General features: G+C 43.9%; 1 protein-coding gene across 1 annotated transcript in view; it reads left to right on the top strand.

Annotated features, from left to right (window-relative positions):
* The window catches only part of siae (sialic acid acetylesterase), a 63,254-nt gene that overhangs the window by 27,507 nt on the left and 14,913 nt on the right, over positions 1-20,834 (top strand). The window contains exon 6 of the mRNA XM_068053748.1: positions 9,985-10,100. Within this exon, the coding sequence (XP_067909849.1) occupies positions 9,985-10,100 (116 nt within the window). The remainder of the gene's footprint in view (positions 1-9,984; positions 10,101-20,834) is intronic.

Below are 20,834 nucleotides of genomic sequence, written 5' to 3'. Positions count from 1 at the left end.
CTAAGTTTTATAAATACATGCATAGTACAAAGGCATGGAAGTAATACTCAATCTTTATAAACCATTTGTTAAGCCTTGGCTGGGATATTTTGCCCAATTCTGAGCAGCAGACTTTAGGAAGGATGTCAAGGCCTTGGAGAGTTAAATTAGGAGACTCTTTCTAGTAGCAGAAGAATTGGTAACCAGAGGATACAGATTTAAGGTTATTGACAAAAGAGCCTGAGGTGAGTTGAGAATTGTATTATGATCTGGAATGGGGTGCCTGAAAGGGCACTGGAAGCAGATGCAGTATCATTTTCAAAAGGAATTGGATAATTACTTGAAAATAAAATAAATTACAGAGCTATGAGGAAGAAGTATGAGAGTAGGATTAATTGGTAAACTCTTTTTAAAGGGGTGATACAGGCACGATAGGCGAAATGGCCTCCTCCTGTGCTCTGATTCTGTGCTTTTCAGTAGCTTCAGAGGTGACTATGTGCCTGCAGCAAAAGATTGTATTGCACTTGGAGGAGCTAAGTAACGGCAGAGCTGGACACCTACTGAGGGTCTTTATACTGGATATGCTAGTTGGGTTGTTTCAGTGATAAATCCTGTAAACAGATCCTGCATCTCCAACAACTAAAGCAACAACTGTACCTTAATCTGTCATCTACTGGCCATCATTACCAGTACCTTAACTCCTCCCCTCCACCATCTGTCATTAATGATACCATAACCCTCTCTTCACCAACCATCATTACCAGTGCTTTAACGGTTCCTCCACTAACTATAGTTACCAGAAACTTTACCTTCCTTCCACTAATCATCATTGCCAGTACCTTAACCCTCCTTCCATTAACTATCATTACCAGTAGCTTAACCAATCTGAAACATTCCACAACCTCCCACCAATGGGCAACATTTTTAGTACTGTCTCACCAACAGCACATCCCCACCCCTTCCCAACCCCATGCATTACATTGACTGGGACAGTTGCATCCTCCTTCCCTCTTTCCTGGTGAATCATGTTTTCCTGGTCAGCTAGTTATCCTGGCATGCATCCGAGTCTCTTCTCCCTGCTGAGAGTGGGGAAGGGTAGAGGATGGAGTGGGAGAGCAGCCATTTAAGGGAAGTGTAGATAAATATTGGAAATAGAAAGATATGGGGAGAGAATTGAGGTAGTGGCGTTAGTTTCTAGGAAACCATTGGCACATATAGAACCATACAGCACAAAAGGAGGCTATTCTTCCCATCGTGACTGTGCTGTCTCATTGAGTGCTACTCCCCTGCTCCTTTCCCATTGCCCTGCAAACATTTTCATTTTCTCTAACAAGTCATTCAATATCTTCCTCAGGTACAACTACAGGCTCACTTCCACCACCATTATATAGTATCTGCTATACCATCATTCACAATTACATTCTTTCCTCCATCCCTTAGTGGTCTTTTCTTCCGAATATGCTTATAAATATAGAGAACTCAATAGGTTGTGAAAGTGGGCACAACTTGAGAGAGATTGGGGGATTTGTGCAAAAAGCTCAGACACAAATAGCTCAATATGTGGCAGCTGCATGGAAAGTCAATGGAATCTTGGAATCCATGGTCAGAGGGATGGAGCAGAAATCCCAGAAGATGCTGCTGAGTCAATACCATTCATAGCATAGCTACACATGGGGCTGGATTTTGATCTCTCCCAGGCGTCGGGTTCTGTGGCGGGGGGGAGGGCCTGAAGATGGCTCCGGGTGAGGCCCGCCATGGACCTCGACGACACGAGGCCCTGCCCCAGATACGTTTAAATAGACTTGCCTGCGATCTTGAGGGCCCGCCGCAATCTTCAGCAAGGCGGCCAGCACTCCCAAATCCTTCAAATCCCCGTCTGGGGAAACAAGGTGCCACACTGACGGGGAGGGGGTAGGAGGTAAGATTTTCATTGCTGGAGTGGGGGAAACGGGGCAAATAAATGTAATGGGTGTAGGGGATGGTGGGAAGGATTAATCTTTACACTTTATGCAGTTTGGGGGTGGGGGGAGGTGGGGAAGGTCAGATGTAAAAGGTAAGTGTTTTGGGGAGGAAGGGCAAATCGTTATTGTAATTGTTTTTGTGGGGGGTGGGAAAGGGATGTTATAAATGTATTTATTTAATTTTGGGGTTACTTCTTTAAAATTTAAAAGTGCCGACAGGGCTGACAGCCCTTTAAAAATGGCGCCAGTGCCTGCGCACAGGCAGCTGATGCCATTGCCGGCAATGGACAGCCCACCCTCTCCACGTAATTTGGGGAGGTGGGTTGCCCCAGGTATTTAAATGAGCCGCCGCACAGGAGATTGTGGTGGCTGTTTGCTGCACAGCCCGTATGGGCAGACCGGCATTTTTTGAGCTCGCCACCAATACCGGTGACAAGTTCTTAAAATACAGCCCATGGGGCAGTGGGTACAGTTCTGGGCCCTGGTATGGGAACACCTGGAGTACTGGGTACATTTAAGGCATGTGATCTATGCAAAGCCTGAACTGGTTATTGTGAAGAGAATTCTCTGGGGAGAGAATATTACAGATCCTTTTGGGAGTTGCTAAATTGAACCCTGATCATTTTTTCAAAATGGCCACAAACTCCAGAAACATGGACAAAGGCTCAGCTTAGAAGAGGGAAGATACTCAGACAGATTAGATTGAATCACTTCACAGAGAGATGGGTGAATGTGTCCAATGGGCAGCCCAGGGAGAAGAAGGGGCTGGGAGCGTGGAAACATTTAAGGAAAGTTGGCTGGATATTTGAGGTACAGGCTACACCACACAGCCATGGCATTGAGAAGACTTAAGAACATAAGAAATAGGAGCAGGAGTATACCATTTGGCATCTCAAGTCTGCTCCGCCATTCCATATGATCATGGCTGATCTTCTACTTCAACTCTACTTTCCTGCCCGCTCCTTATATCCCTTCATTCCCTAAGAGATCAGAATTCTAGCAATCTCAGTCTTGAATATACTCAACGATGGAGCATCCACAATCCTCTGGGGTGCACAATTCCCAAGATTCACAATCCTCAGAGTGAAGAAATTTCTCCTCACCTCAGTGCTAAATGATCGACCCCTTATCCTGAGGCCATGCTGTCGTGTTCTAGATTCCCCAGCCAAGGGAAACAAGCCCTTCAGAATCTTGTATGTTTCAATGAGATCACCTTTCATTCTCCTAAACTCCAGAGAATATAGGCTCAATTTATGCAGAGTCTCATCATAAGACAACCCTCTCATCCCAGGAACCAATCTAGTGAACCTTTGTTGTACTGCCTCCAGGACAGGTATTTCACCTTCCTTAGATACGGAGACCAGAACTGCGCATGGTTCTCCACGTGTGGTCTCACCAATATCCTATACAATTGCAGTAAAGCTTCCCTATTCTTGTACACAAATCCCCTTGCAATAAAGGCCAATATGCCATTTGCCTTCCTAATTGCTTGTTGTACCTGCATGCTAACTTTCTGTGTTTCTTATACAAGTAGACCCAAGTCTCTCTGAACATCAACATTTCAAAGTTGCACGCCTTTTAAAAAATATTCTGCTTTTCTATTCTTACTATCAAAGTGAATAACCTCACACTTGCCCACATTATACGCCATATGCCCAAACACTTATCCTGTCTTTGTATCTTTGTATCCTCCTTACAGCTTACATTCTCACCCAACTTTGTATCATCAGCAAACTTAAATACCATACTTTGCTTTGTGGAACACCTCCGCTCAGTCTGAAAGCATGACCCCGAGCTTCCGGTTGCTTGCCATTTCAACACACACCCCTGCTCTCATGCCCGCATTTCTATCAGTGAACATCAATGCAAGCTCGAGGAACAGCACCTAATTTTTCGATTAGGCACTCTACAACCTTCCAACTGAACATTGAGTTCAATAATTTCAGAGCATGGCAGACCCTTTTTTATTATTACTTTATTTTATTTATTTAGAGATACAGCACTGAAACAGACCCTTCGGCCCACCGAGTCTGTGCCGACCATCAACCACCCATTTATACTAATCCTACATTAATCCCATGTTCCTACCACATCCCCACCTTCCCTCAATTCCCCTACCACCTACCTATACTAGGGGCAATTTATAATGGCCAATTTACCTATCAACCTGCAAGTCTTTGGCTGTGGGAGGAAACCAGGCAGTACCCAGAATTGAACCCAGGTTGCTGGAGCTCTGAGGCTGCGGTGCTAACCACTGCGCCACTGTGCTGCCCATTTTATCATTTTTTTACCACGTGCCTGCCTTAAACTGGGTTTTTCATGTTTGTGCTTTTGGCCAGGGCTGTTCATTATTCTGTCATTAACACTCTCTCTGTACTAATGCTTTGTCTTTCACCACACCATTAGCACACTCTGTTTGTTTGTCTTTGCTCCATGACCTCCTTATCAGTTAATCTCTCCAGCCCTCAGTCCTATCACACACCTTCCCTATTGTTCTCTTCCCCCCACCCCTGCTTCACTTGCTTAAAACCTATTACATTTTTAACCTTTGCCAGTTCTGATGAAAGGTCACAGACCTGAAACATTAGCTCTGCTTCTCTCTCCACAGTTGCTGCCAGACCTGCTGAATATTTCCAGCAATTTCTGTTTTTATTTCAGATTTCCAGCATCTACAGTATTTTGCTTTTATTGAATACATTACTTACGGTCTCTTTGTCTGAGTTTTTTTTAATTCATTCCGGGGCTGTGGGTGTTGCTGGCTAGGCCAGCAATTATTGCCCATCCCTAATTGCCCTTTGAGAAACTAAGTGGCTTGCTAGGCCATTTCAGAGGCCATTTAAGAGTCAGCCACATTGCTGTGGGTCTAGAGTCGCATGTCGGCCAGATCAGGCAAGGACGGCAGATTTCCTTCCCTAAAGGACATTAGTGAAGCAGATGGGTTTTTACAACAATCAACAATGGGTTCATGGTCACCATTAGACTAGTTTTTTTAAATTCCAGATTTATTGATTGAATTCAAATTTCACTGGGTGCTGTGGTGGGATTCAAACCCATGTCCCCAGATCATTAACCTGGGCTTCTGGATTACTAATCCAGTGACATTACCACTATGCTACCATCTCCCCATAATAATAATAATTATTATCATTAATATAAATTGTAAATAGCTGAGGTCCCAGCACTGATCCTCGCAGCACTCCTCTGGTTACAGCCTGCCAATTTGAAAATGTTCCATTTATCCCTAATCTTTGCTTCCTGTCTGTTACCCAATCCTCCATCTATGCTAATATATTACCCCCAACTCTGTGAGTATTAACCTTACATAACCTTTTTTATCGCACCTAACTGAATACCTTTTGGAAATCCAAATGTACTGCATCTACAGGTTCCCCCCCTAATAAATTTATCAAACATGATTTTTCTTTCGTAAAACCATGTTGACTTTGTCTGATCATACTATGATTTTCTGAGTGCATTGTTAAGACGTCCTTAATAATAAATTCCTGCATTTTCCCAATGACTGATGTCAGGCTAACTGACCTGTAGTTCCCTGTTTTCTCTTCCTGTCCTTTCTTGTATAGCGGTGTTACATTTGCTAACTTCCAAACCACTGGGACTGTTCCAGAATCTAGGGAATTTTAGAAAATCATAACCAGTGCAGCCACCTGTTTTAGAATCTTTTCAGAAGCCATCAGGTCCTGAGGATTTGTCAGCTTTTAGTCCCTTAAGTTTCTCCACTACATTTTCTCTGCTAATATTAATTACGTTAAGTTCCTCACTCTTTGTTCCCCTTGGTTACCCTGTATTTCTGCTATGTAATTTGACACACTATCTTGTTCAATGTCTCTGCCATTTCCTCATTCCCCATGATAATTTCTGCTGTCTCTGCCTCTATTTCAGCTACTCCTTTTTATATACTTGGAAAAGCTCTTACAATCCGTTTTTATATTTCTGACTCATTTATTCTAATTTTTTTCCCCTTTCTATCAACTTTTTGGTCTCCCTTTGCTGGTTTCTAAAACACTCCCAATCCTCAGGATTACTATTCTTTACAACATTATAAGCCTCTTCTTTTAATCTAATACAATTGTTAACTTCCCTATGAAGCCACAGATGGATCTTTATTGCTGAGTTTTTGTTTTTAAATGGAATGTATTTTTGTTGAACATTTTGAATTGTTCCTTTAAATGTTTTCCACTGTTTATTTACTGCCATACCTTTTTAGTCTATTTATCCAATCAACCTTAGCCAGCTGTCCCCTCATGCCTATGTAATTGGCTTTGTTAAAGTTTAAAATTCGTGTTTGGTGCCGGAATATGTCACTTTCAAACTTCATATGGAATTCAATTGTATTATGATCACTTTTTCCCAGAGGATCTTTCTTAATGAGGTTAATAATGAAACCTGCCTCATTGCACAATACTAGATCTAAGATTGCTGGTTCCATGACATATTGTTCTAGGAAACCGTCACAAAAGTATTCTACAAACTCTTCTTCCTGACTGTCTTTGCCAATTTGATTTGTCCAGATTAATGTCCCTCACAATTATTACATTGCCTTTATTACAAGCTCCAATTATTTCTTGCTTAATGCTCTGTCCAATGGGATAACTACTGTTAGGGGGCCTATAAACTGCTCCCACCAGCATTTCTGTCCTTTGTCATTCCTAATCTCCACCCACACTGATTCTACTTCCTGATTTTCTGAGCTAAGATCCCTTCTCAATAATGTCTTTTTGTCATCCTTTACCATCAGGGCTACGCCTTCTCCTTTTCCATTCTGTCTGTCTTTCCGAAATGTTGAGTACCCCGAAATATTTATTTCCCGACCTTAGTCACCTTGTAACCATGTCTCTGTAATGGCGATTAGATCTAAACCATTTATCCCTATTGTCCCGCTGGTTCATCTACCTCATTACAAATGCTTCATGCATTCAGATAAGAGCCTTTAATTTTATTTCTTTACTAATATTCATTGCATAGACCTTATTCACTGATGCACTCTTACCATTAAACTCCCTTCCTGTCCTACTCTGCTTGTCTTTACCCAAATCACTACACTGTTCTATTACCTCGACTTTTATCTTTAGATTTCTAAATCTCCCTTCACTTGACCCCTCCCCCACTCCTTTTTAGTTTACAGCCCTATCCACAGCCCTAGTTATATGATTGGCCAGCCTGGTTTAAGTGGACCCCATCCCAAAGGAACAACTCTCTCTCTTTCCCAGTTACTGGTGCCAGTATCCATGAATCAAAACCCCTTCTTCCCACACCATTCTTTATTTGCTAATCTGCTTGACCCTATGCCATTTAATGCGTGCCTCAAGCAACAGTCCAGAGATTAGTACCTTTGAGGTTCTGTGTTTTGATATGAACTTGGAGGTTTAGACGAACTGGCTGATATCCAGGTATCAGTGTATACTCACCAAGGTAGGGAATAACTTTATCTTGCGGGTGTACTGAGCGATATGGAGTGCATCAGGAATTAGCGCCGGCTCCCCTAATATTTATGATCTACATACATCACCTTGATTCAGAAACACAAATTTAATTGGTCACTCTGCAGATAATGCCACACTGGGAAGAGGCAGTAGAGTCTGATGATTCACAGAACGATCCAGATGATATTTGCAGTGGGCAGGTGAAATTTAATACTGTAAGTGGAGGGATTTACACATTGCGATATAAATCTGAAGGTGCAGTTAATACATGGTGTAAAATACAGGCTAGAGAAGAGCTGAGAATGATCTGAGAGTTATAGTAAACTTTCGACTGCCCATCTTCCAGTGATTGTAGAGCAGTAGTTAGCAGAGCAAGCTATATTGTCAAATCAGTGGGGTTATGGTCTCAGAATACATGAAATAGCAGAAGTAGACCATATGGCCCATCGAGCCTGCTCCGCTACTTAATACAATCATGGCTGATCCTGGGGTTCAATTCCACTTTCCTACCTGCTTCCCATATCCCTTGATTCCCTGCAAGACCAAAAATCTATCTATCCCAGCCTTAAATGTATTCAATGATAGAGCATCCACAACTCTCTGGGGTAGAGAATTCCAAAGATTCACAATCCTTTGAATGAAATAATTTCTCCTCCTCCTCAGTCCTGAATGATTGACCCCTTATCCTGAGACTGTGTCCGCGTGTTCTAGATTCCCTGACCAGTGGGAACAATCTCTCAGCTTCTACCCTATCAAGTCTTTTCAGAATCTTGTATGTCTCAATGAGATCACCGCTCATTCTTCTAAACTCCAGAGAATATAGGCCCAATTTACTCAGCCTGTCATCATAGGACAACCTCCTCATCCCAGGGACTAATTTAGTAAGTCTTCGCTGCACTGCCTCTAGTACAAGTATATCCTTTCTTAAATGTGGAGACCAAAACTGCACACAGTTTTCCAGGTGCGATCTCACCAAAGCCCTGTACAATTTTAGTAAGACTTCTTTATTCCTGTACTCCAATCCCCTTGCAATAAAGGCCAACATGCCAACAAAGGCGTTGTATTGAAGCTGTTTTTTTTCGGTTGGCTGTACCTCAAATACTGCAATCAGTCCTGGTCACTGAGTCACAGCCTGGAAGGACTATGAGACTAATCAGTCACATCAGAGGTCTCAGCAATGAAGAAAGGTTAGGAAACACTTTAATTTTTCAACTTTGAAAGGAACCCCAAATAAGAGTGGACCTTACGAAGGTATATCAGATAATTACCAAGAGTTTCCACTTTGGGTACATCAGCAAACTGGGCACAAATTGCACAAGTTTTACATTTTATTTGCTCAAGTTTCTGGTCAAGCTCATTGACATATAGTTGAATGCAAAATCTTCCATGAGTCAGTGCAATCGGGCAGTATGTTAGAACACAATTTTTTTCAAAAAAAATTTGTATCATAAGACCTCACTTGATTTATTTAAGAGTGGTAACAAGGTGCAGTTTTATTAATGCAGCTGCAAATGGGTTTATCACAAAATATAAGTATTTGTTAATAAGTGTGTCTAGTCCACTACCTGTGAGTAACCTGACTTTTAAATAACTGAAAATGACTTTAAAAACTGTACAAAATCATTTACTTTTGTGTACAGCAATCAGTTTCTTAGTAAATTAAGAAAATGTAATAACTTTTCAAACTAGCCTATTAGTGTCCATTCACCCTAGAAACAGATAAATGTTAAAGCCTCCCTGTACCCCTGCAAATGATCACAGTTTGTGGAATATCCCAGTGATGATTAATTCACCTTGAGGGACATGGCCAGTTTTGTGAGCAGGGCCTACTTCTAGAACAATGGTTTTTAATCTAGAGCAAAAGATTGCGGAAACTTGATTTGCACCGAATGCAATTTGCACTTTAAATTTTGTGATTTTTTTTTTACATTAGTTTGGCCGATTTCTGGCAAGTTGCACTGAAAAAACCAGCACAACCAAGTGGAAACTAAAGGCCATTAAGTGAAATTAAAAAATGGTTCATTATGAGAACTATTTCAAGTTACAATATGACTGCAGGACTAGGGGACATAAACTGGAAAAAGGTAAGTTCAGAGCTGATGTGAGGAATCCATTCATCACACAGTGATTAACACCTGAAAGGTCAGGGACTTGGGCCAAAAACCAAAGTCATTCAAAAGATAGCTGGTGCTGTGAGAGGGTGTGGTAGGGTTCCATGGAATGATGAGCTCGATGGGCTGAATGATAGCCCAAATCTGCACTTATCTTCCTGCTTATTGAGAATAGATTGGATAAGAAAGTGGGCCAAAAAGATCTTTCTATGGAGAGTTAGCAACTGAACTCTGAACTGTTAAGATGGAAAAGGTTTGGAGAAGAAGATTTCACAAGTTATCGGAGAGAACTTTTGTAAGTAGCAGAGAATGTGTGCTGGAGGGACAGGAAGTCATCAGCTGGTACTAAATTAATACTTGGTTTGCTTTTGAACTGTTTACAAGTTTTACTTTGAACTGTTCAATAAGCTTAGGGAATTGCTTCTTGCAGATTATTTTGATATTGCTATATTCCTATTGTATGTTTGGTGATTTGATCCTGTTTCATTTCAGTGTTAGTTATGGCAGTGAGATAAATGAAACCGGCCCTCATCAACCGTCTGTCTTGTGGAATGCAATGATACACCCTTTGCGAAGGATGGCAATCAAAGGAGCCATCTGGTATCAAGGTGAGATATCCTACTGCACTAGATCTGTGGATTCAGTGCTGGGAGAGTCACAATCGGATATAGTACTTTATCTGCTATGTTCTGGTGACATTAAGGGCCATTTCCTGAATCTCCAGCTGCAGTTACCTTCCAGGTTAACAAATAACTCCACGCAATGAGGGGAATTCATTGTCCTTGTGCTGCTAAGAAGGACCTGTACTTGGGGGAGAAGAGGAACTAGGGTGCTAATGGACAGGGTGGAGAGATGGTTATTTAGGAAATTGGGAGATGAAATTTGTACAGGAGTATAAGATAGCAAAAAGTGTCTGCAATGCTGAATCTTACTTCACTGGTCTGGCAAGGAACAAACAGAAGAGGAATCAAACATCAAATGTGGGGACAAATGAATCACCAGTGGGCTACTAGAGATTGAATAGGAAGAGTTATACAAATGGGGCACGGGATGAATGAATGGAAGTGGTTATACACAAATGTTAGCAGATTAGCAGCAAAAATGCACAGATACTGTGGACATCATGGGAGTGACAGAGACTTGCTAGATGGAGGAGCACAAACAAGCATTTTGGTTAGCACTACAGCCTCACAGCTCCAGCGACCCGGGTTCAATTCTGGGTACTGCCTGTGTGGAGTTTGCAAGTTCTCCCTGTGTCTGCGTGGGTTTCCTCCGGGTGCTCCGGTTTCCTCCCACATGCCAAAGACTTGCAGGTTGATAGGTAAATTGGCCATTATAAATTGCCCCTAGTATAGGTAGGTGGTAGGGAAATATAGGGACAGGTGGGGATGTGGTAGGAATATGGGATTAGTGTAGGATTAGTATAAAGGGGTGGTTGATGGTCGGCACAGACTCGGTGGGCCGAAGGGCCTGTTTCAGTGCTGTATCTCTAAACTAAACTAAACTAAAAGAAGGGATAGGGAGAGGCAATGTAGACTTAATTGCCCAGTTCTAAAGAGTGTGCAGGGACAGAGTGACCTGGGGGTTCATGTTCATAGATCTCTGAAGGTGGCAGGACATATTGAGAGTAGTTAGCAAAGCATATGGCATCTTGGGCTTCATAAATAGAGGTAATGAGTACAAAAGCAGGGAGGTTATGCTGAACCTTTATAAAGCCCTGGTTAGGCCCCAACATTGCATCCTGTTCTGGTCACTACACTTTAGGAAGGATCTGAGGGTCCTTGAGAAGGTGCAGAGGCGATTTACCAGAATGGTTTCAGGGATGAGGGATTTTAGCCACTAGGTAAGGGAGAAGCTGGGGTTGTTCTCCTTGGAGCATAGGAGATTGAGGGGAGATTTGATAGAGGTGTACAAGATTATGACAGGTCTAGATAAGGTAGACAAAGAAAAGGTGTTCCCATTAGCTGATGGTACAAAGAATAGGGGACACAGATTTAAACTTTTGGGCAAGAGATGCAGGGGGGCTGTGAAGAACAACATTTTTACACAGTGAGTGGTAATGACCTGGAACTCACTGCCTGCGAGGGTGGTGGAAGCGGAGACAATCACTGATTTCAAAAGGACATTGGATGGGCACTTGAGGGAAACAAACTTGCAGGTCTATAGGGATAGATCAGGGAAATGGGACTGACTGGATTGCTCTGCAGAGAGCCTGCAAGAAATTAATGGGCCAAATGGCCACCTTCTGTGCCATAATGACTCTATAAGCTACATCCTGACATGGAACTGTATCGCCGTTCCTTTACTGTCGCTGGGTCAAAATCCTGGAACTCCCTTCCTAACATCACTGTGGGTGTACCTACCCCACATGGACTGCAGCAGTTCAAGAAGGTGGCTCATCACCACCTTCTCAAGGGTAACAAATGCTCATCTTGCCAGCGATGCTCAGATCCCAGGAGCGAATGGAGAAAAAAGGGATACGACACCGGATGGTTACAAATTGTTAAGAGGGATCAATGTAAATGAAGGGGAAGAGGAGCCTTTACATAAGGATGGCATGAAGGCACTGTTATATTTTTAAAGGATTTGAACTTGATACCAATTGGGTACAGTCTTTTATTGATACACATAGAAATTAACACTGTGTCTAGGCAGTAATTTACAGTTCTAAACAGATTATATATCACCTGCGAGGTTACTGGACAGGGTAGAACGCATTGTCTATTTCTTCTTGTTCAGCTTCTACTCCTGTGTTAGGCTGCAGCCAATATTAATGTCCACCTACACAAGCTTCTACTCCTGTGTTGTCTGTCCCGATCCCTCTTTTATCCCACAAAGCACTGGTCATCTGACTCAATACCAATCATTTTTGTCCACACCACCTCAAACTTTGGTTTCCCTGCTTACATAGCAAGTTCAAACATCTTGAGCTCAATTTTATATCGATATTTCCTAACATTTTATAAATAGATCATATTTTTTCCTGCCCATCTCTGGACTGAACCAAGAACTACCATTGTTGCATTTATTATTGACCTTACAAACAATAGCAGTTGCCAATATTGCTCATAAGCGTCAGTTGTCAATCAGAGGTACTGCCATGAAGACCCCCTCCTGTTTTATCAGGAGGCGCTCAGAACATGCAGCTTACATTTTAGAATTATTCAAACCACCACATTTCTAAAACTGTTTTGTGTTAGGCACCTTTAAAATTTACTCATTACTATACTATCAAAGACAAAATCCTGTCTTTACAACATATCAGTAAGTGGATCAAACAATTATTAGTAAATTAATCCATGAAAATCTCATTCAACATTTTATTGATCTTATTGATCACGTGCCATTGATTTCTTTTTTATTATTTTTTATTTATTGATACAGCACTGAAACAGGCCCATCGGCCCACCGAGTCTGTGCCGACCATGAACCACCCATTTATACTAATCCTACACTAATTCCATATTCCTACTACATCCCCACCTGTCCCTATATTTCCCTACCACCTACCAATACTAGGGGCAATTTATAATGGCCAATTTACCTATCAACCTGCAAGTCTTTGGCATGTGGGAGGAAACCGGAGCACCTGGTGAAAACCCACGCAGACACAGGGAGAACTTGCAAACTCCACACAGGCAGTACCCAGAATTGAACCCGGGTCGCTGGAGCTGTGAGGCTGCGGTGCTAACCACTGCGCCACTGTGCCGCCCAGTTAACTCCAGGAAACATCTAGGCGGGAGTTTTATGCAGTCTGCTGTGGCAGATTTGGTGGCGTGCAGGGTGACATAATTAGGTGGGAGTTGTTTTTTCGGATTCCCAACGGTGGGATATTTTAGAGGAATTAAGTCGGCGGCAGATTTGCAGCGTTCGGGGGTTCCCCCCATTGCGGTGATAGATTGCAGCTTTGCATTCATTTATATAACATGAGTACTCGTTACCATATGCATAGTTACAATTTAGTCTGACCTGCCAGATTAAGGGAACGATGAGTGATATTCCCATGCCACCCCTTCACGATTGTTTCAAGGTGGTGTGCAGCAGTCAGATTTGTGCAGTTGAGTCTCAGGTCTGTGCTCTTCTCTCTTTGAATCATCTGCTAAACTAATGCTAGCATTGGAATGGATGTTTGCCTCTCGGCTCAGCACCAGCAAGGGTGAATCTTCTGAGGGGATCGCAGCTAGGTATGGGTGGGGGCTACATGGAGGAGCAGGGAGGGTAGCTGGAGAGAAAAGGATAGGGTGATCGGGTGCATGGAGGAGCAGGGGAAGATGGAGCGGAACATCCAGGTTGTTGAATGGTTGACGGTGATGAAGATGCATGTCGTCAGCTGCGGCGGTGGTGGATGAATCAGATCAGTACAGTGTGAAGATATTTTACAAGGGCTTAAAGGGAGGGATGAATGCCGTCAACGTTGGGGATCTGTGGGGCAAATTGAAGGTACTGGCTAGCAGAGGGAACTGTAACAGTTAGTGGGGGCAAATGGATTCGGTAGAGGGGAAGGTCAAGCTTAAGGGTGGGTGTTCGACAGCATCATATGAAGGGGAACGGGACTCAGCGACAATGGTCAGTTCGATCTGAGGAGGTTCAAGTGTAAAAGTCAGCCTGTTGATAGTCATGGAAGTAGGAACGGGGAGAGGGGAGGACATGAATAAATTAATGATTACACTTTGCATGGTAATGGGGGGGAGACTCAATGGTAACGGAGGGAAGGGTAACAGTAACATTGGGTGGGTCCAGGGTGATGGGTTCAAGTTGGAAGGTGGGAAGACTTGCCCTGAATTCCACGCACACCATTTTCTCCAACGATAATGGAAACCACATGGACACTCAAGGATTGCAGAGTGGGAGGAGGCAAATGACAGTGGGTGTGTCTTCCACCTGTCTACAATTTGAAGGCAAATATAAGGGAGCTGTTCATTTCCTTGATGTTTCAACTCGGTGTTAACAGAGGGCTGAATCGCCACGCTCTGCTTATTGTTCAGAAAAGCAGCAGCAACATAGGTCTCATACGGCCAATTTGTCCAGTACCACAGGAAGAAGAACAAAGTGAGTAATTAAGGAGGGCTCTTTTTCCTCAACTGATGATGCCTGCACACCAGCATCAAGCAGAACAGAAGGTGAAGATGCTCCAAATCTTAACATCCAGGAACGGCTGCTCACGCATTCCACTACATTGCTTGCGTACCCTCTGCCTTGACGACGCCGAGCCATGGAACAAAACAATGGAGCAGCCTCGTCAGGACCACTTGCCCTCGCCGACCTGAGCAAGTCATTGATGCACATGTGGCACTATACCCATGTTCTATGAGTGACCCCCACAGTTCGAGACCTCCTATGCTATCTCCATCCAGGCTGCCTTGGTGAGGCGGGAGGGTCTTCTGTTTCCATCTGCAGGGAATAGAATCTCCCGCCTTTCCCTGATGGCCTAGAGGACACTGCCTGCTGGGTGCCATGTCATTCACTTTGGCTATAGGGAAAATAGATGACGTGAAGTTGGTTGTGACTTTCGCAAAATGAGGGAGGCAAAAACATGTTAATTTAAATAAAAGCTTCAATTTAAGTTAGTCTGAAAAATACATGACAGGAAGGCTGCTGCTCCTTGAGGCTGCAAGAACAGACTGTTTTACATCTGTGTCAATCATGGTGCTTGGGGCAGTGACGGCGAGTTTCACCAATGAAAGGCTCCTCCCGCCGCAAGATCTCACATATCCCCTGTACCCGTCGCCGCACGGCTAATTTACATACAAAATTGCATGGGAAAACAGCAATTGCATAAGCTGACATTACGACACTTCTGGTCTTGCAGTCAGGAATGCTGCGTCACTCATAAAATTCCCCCCGTTTTCCAGATCTGCTTTCTCTACATGCAGTTATCAACAGTTAGTTTACATTTGACACATCCTTTTATAGCTCGCGTGACAATAGCAAACCACATATTATTGGTAAATACTACTATTAAAAAGTCGAGAAGAGAAAACTTATCCTATTTCCTTACAGTCCCACCTTACGAACATACAAATTAGGAGCAGGAGTCGGCCACTCAGCCCTTCGAGCCTGCTCCACTATTCAATATTAAACTGATTACTCCACATTTCCACCTATCCCCAATAACCTTTCACCTCCTTGCTTATCAAGAATCTATCTACCTCTGCCTTAAAAATATTCAAAGACTCTACCTCCACCTCCTTTTGAGGAAGAGAATTCCAAAGACTCCCGAACCTCTGAGAAAAAAAATTTCTCCTCATCTCTGTTGTAAATGGGCAACCCCTTATTTTTAAACAGTGACCCCCTAGTTCTAGATTCTCCCACAAGGGGAAACATCCTTTCCACAGCCACTCTGTCAAGACCCCTCAGGATCTTCTATGTTTCAATCAAGTCGCCTCTTACTCTTATAAATTCCAGTGGATACAAGCCTAGCCTGTCCAATCTTTCCTTGTTAGACAGCCCGCCCATTCCAGGTATTAGTCTAGTAAACCTTTTCTGTACTGCCTTCAACGCATTTATATCCTTCCTTAAATAAGGAGACCAGTACTGTACACACTACTCCAGATGTGGTCTCATCAATGCCCTGTATAGCTGAAGCATAACCTCCCTACTTTTATATTCAATTCCCCTCGTGAGGAAGAGGAATCATTTCCAACTCCTCGTATTTATGCAAATAGTTTTTATTTAATGTGGCAAATTCTAAATTATCTGCTCTTTTGCCCAAGTGTTCAATTAAACATCACAAGCAATGTCGTCATCAGCATCCTTCCATCTACAAAAGATGATGGATGTGCAGCAAATCCATTGACGATGGGATAGTTTCACATGGTGCACTTTTGCTGATGGCTGAAGAGAGCAATCTGCGAGGGGCAGGTTCTGCCACAAGTGCCGCACCGGGGCAGGTTATCATGTGCCGTTCTGGAGTGCTATCAAGCTGTTGTAGCCACTGACCGTCATGGCACACACCGGCACACAAGTAATGTCGCTATTTCTCTCTGTTGTTCGCTAGTGTCTCCCACGTGTGAAAATTGATGTTTAGGGTTTTCATGTCACGCTTGCAAGTAGCAGCAACATGTATTTATACAATACATGTATATAACATGTATTGACCAAAAACTTGGTCAAAGAGGTAGGTTTTAAGGAATGCCAAAGCAGGAAAGTGAGGTGGAAAGTAGGGAGGGTATTCCGGAGCTGGGGGCCTCGGCAACTGAAGGTGCTACCACCAATGGTGGAGCAATTAAAATCAGGGATGCACAGGAGGCTGGAATTAGAGGAGTGCAGATATCTTGGGAGGGTTGTGGGGCTGGAGAATGTTACAGAGATAGGGTGGGGCAAGGCCATGGAGGTGCTTGAAAACAAGGATGAGAATTTTAAAATCAAGACTTTGCTTGACTGGGAGCCAGTGTAGGGGAACGTGACTTAGTGCAAGTTAAGACATGGACAGTAGAGTTTTGGATGATCTCAAGTTTACGGAGAGTAGAATATGGAAAACCAGTTAGGAGTGTGTTGCAATAGTCAAGTCGAGAAGTAACGAAGACATGAATAAAGGTTTCAGCAGCAGATGAACTGAGACAGGGGTGAAGTCGGGCAGTGTTACGGAAGTGGAACTAGGCAGTCTTAGCGATGGCATGACGATGACATCGGAAGCTCATCTCTGGGTCAAATGTGACATCAAGGTTGCAAACAGTGGCTTGATCTCAGACTATTGCCAGGGAGAGGGATGGAGTCAGTAGCTAGGGAACGGAGTTTGGAGTGTGGACTGAAAACAATGATTTCAGTCTCCCCAGTATTTAATTTAGGAAATTTCTGCTCATCGAGTACCGGATGTCAGATAAGCAGTCTGATAATTTAGCTACAGTGGAGGAGTTAAGAGAAGTGGTGGTGAGGTAGAGCTGAGTAGCATCAGCATACATGTGAAAACTGACACACTGCTTTCGGATGACCTTGCCGAGGGGCAGCATGTAGATGAGAAATAGGAGTGGGTCAAGAATAGATGCTGAGGGACACCAGAAGCAACGGTGCGGGTGCAGGTAGAGAAGCCATTGCAAGTGATTCTCTGGCTGCAATTAGAGTAGAATGGAACCAGGTGAGAGCAGTCCCACCCAGCTGATGACAGCGGAGTGACAGTGGAGGAGGATGGTGTGGTCAACCGTGTCAAAGGCTGAAGATAGGTTGAGAGGACAAGGAGGGAAGTATATCTTTGTCACAGTCATATAGGATGTCATTTGTAACTTTGGTAAGAGCTGTTTCGTTACTGTGCTGGGGTGGAAACCTGATTAGAGGGATTTAAACATGGTATTCAGGGAAAGATGAGAACGGATTTGGAAGGCGACAACACGATCAAGGACTTTGGAGAGGAAAGAGAGATTGGCGATGGGATGGTAGTTTGCAAGGGCGGTGGGGTCAAGGGGTTTTTTTTAAAGTAGAGGGGTGATGATGGCAGATTTAAAGGAGAGAGGAACAACACCTGAAGAGAGAGAACCATTTACAATGTCGGCTAACGTGGACCAGGAGGATATTGGGTGATCAGTATCATTGAAACGGAGCTTTGAGTGTCCTTCTGGCTCCGGCTACCTTATGCAGACACATTCCCAAGGATATTCTGTCTTCCATCCTGTGAATGAGCCTGAGCCAGCGAAGTCCCTTCTGCTTCATGAGTGCTAGCATACTCGAGAGATTTGCCTTTGAGAGGACTGTCGCATTCATGATTTGTTCTTCCACGAGACATCCATGAGACATTGTTGAGCTTTCTTTCTTAATAGTAATATGTCATCCAATCTTCATAGCCGTACAACAAGGTGCTGAGAACACAGGCCTCATAAACCAGTACCTTGGTCCTAAGGGTCAGCTTGTTGCTTTTTTCATGCATGTTTTGTGAGTCAGCCGAAGGTGGTAGCTGCTTTTTCTACGCATGTGTTGAATTCTGCATCAAGAGTCAGATTGTCGCTGTGGACCCAAAGTAGCAGAATTTTCAAACCACTTCCAGCATAGTGTTACAGTGTCTACAACCTCATACTCAAATTGCAATTGAGGGCAGATGTGACGCCCTGTTCCCATAATCACAGTTTTTTTTTGACACTTACGGTATGGAGAACAGGTTACAGGCAATCCATGAGTCTTTGTAGCTGAGTTTCTGTGTGGGAAACTAGCTCGGCATTATCAGCATAGAGGAGTTCTCTGATCAAGATGTGCTGTATTTTTGTCTTCGCTTTCAGTCTGGACAGATTGCAGACCTTGCCGTCTGACCTAGTATGCCGTTAAACCCCTTCCATATCTGCAGAGAAGGGAAAGGTCAGGACTATGGAAAAGAAAATATCAAAAAAATTGGGGGCTAGGACACAGCCCTGTTTCTCTCCATTCTTCATCCTGAAACTGTGGGAAGTGGAGCCGTCAAACTGAACAATACTGCGCATGTTGTCATGAAAGGAACGGATGGGACTAAGGAGCTTGGGTGAACAGCCAATTTTCTCCAAAACCTTGTAGAGTCCTACTGCTGACTGTGCTGTGAGATCAACATCACAAGCAACATACTATGACTATTAGTATAATCACTACGATTCTTTGAGCACAAATCCTAACCACAGACCATCCATGGGTGTTGCCTTGTATTATATTCTACTTCTCACCATTTATGATTTCCGAATGTTGCTATGCCCTTTAGTGTGGCAGTATTATTTTGTCCAACAGTAACTACAAGCAACAGTTATATTACAGCTTTGTGGTGCAATGGTGCTCAGACATGTTTCCTTTGTCTCACTCTTCACATGATCTGTGTAGTAGTAGGTAGCTCCCTCGAGGTAGGTAAGCAGACCCAGAACAACCAATACTCTGCAAAATACGTTCTACCTGTTGGCAAAATGTAGTATTCTTTGACAGTTTTAGCTGATTAATGTGACACCATTTGGTAAACTTTGAACCCTTCTTTCTTGGAAACTGAATTAGATACATGGCAGGACTAGCTCTATCAATAATAGGGTATGATCCTTGCTATTTTGGTTCAAAAGCATGATGCTTTACATCATAATTAAGGACTATTTCAGTGTCTACAATCTGATACTGAAATGGTTGAACCTTTTTGTCAATGTACTTTTTGACCTGATTTTTGAATTTTCCCAAATACCGTGCTACGAATTTTAGATTAGATTAGATTAGATTAGAGATACAGCACTGAAACAGGCCCTTCGGCCCACCGAGTCTGTGCCGACCATCAACCACCCATTTATACTAATCCTACACTAATCCCATATTCCTACCAAACATCCCCACCTGTCCCTATATTTCCCTACCACCTACCTATACTAGTGACAATTTATAATGGCCAATTTACCTACCAACCTGCAAGTCTTTTGGCTTGTGGGAGGAAACCGGAGCACCCGGAGAAAACCCACGCAGACACAGGGAGAACTTGCAAACTCCACACAGGCAGTACCCAGAATCGAACCCGGGTCCCTGGAGCTGTGAGGCTGCAGTGCTAACCACTGCGCCACTGATTTGTCTGATCAGTGCAATATATTATCTGGTTCAACTGCTCAGTATTACAACTTGCATGAAGCAAAGATCCTGCTGTGTGCACTAACAGGTGTCCAGGCATATGCATCAGGCGTTCAGTCATTGCCTGATCGGGGGGAAATTCCCATGGTACTATTCAGTCTAGATTGCATGGTTATTAAACACATTGGTAACATACAAGCCCGAGTGCCCATGAGGCGGTCGTCGAGGCTCAGGGCCTCAATCCGGCCTCAGTCACCCTTCCGCCGTCACAGCTGGGAGACGAGAAAGAAGCTCCATCGTGAGCTGGATGGTGACCATGAGCGTAGTGTCAGCCTGGAGGATGCTGACATCGAGGAGGTTGTGCAGTCTGTGGGCTGGTTCACTCGCCAGGGTCGAGGCCCCTGCCGGACGCCTCCCCCCTTCCCCACCCCCTACACCACCTTCCCCCCCTAGCACCCACTTGCCCCACTCCCTCCTCCCTTGCACCCCCTCCCCCCCTGCAACCCCTCCCCCTCGCACCCCCTTCCCCCCACTCCCACCCCCTTGCACCCCTTCCCAGCTCACCCCCCCTTCCCCCACCCCCCAACACCCCCATCCCCCCTTCCCTCCCTCCATGAAATCACATAGCTTACTTGTTAGGGCCCCTGCTCAGGGATAGGAGCCAACAACCCCACTACCTTGAGGGCATCTCGGGAGAGACCAAGGTTAAGAGAGTAAACCCAAACAGAAAATCCGGAGCGGAACCCTGAAGGCGATCATGTGTCACCTTTGGCATATTTCCGGCAGTTCCTGCAGCCATACTGGTGCCAAACATCGTGCACTGCACTCCTTTGGACCCCACCAGGAAGCCCAAGAGGGGGTTT

This window comes from Heterodontus francisci, chromosome 22 (assembly GCF_036365525.1).
Source record: "Heterodontus francisci isolate sHetFra1 chromosome 22, sHetFra1.hap1, whole genome shotgun sequence".
Taxonomy (NCBI): Eukaryota; Metazoa; Chordata; class Chondrichthyes; order Heterodontiformes; family Heterodontidae; genus Heterodontus; species Heterodontus francisci.
Note: the sequence above shows the minus strand (reverse complement) of the source record. Positions and strands in the feature narration are given on the sequence as shown.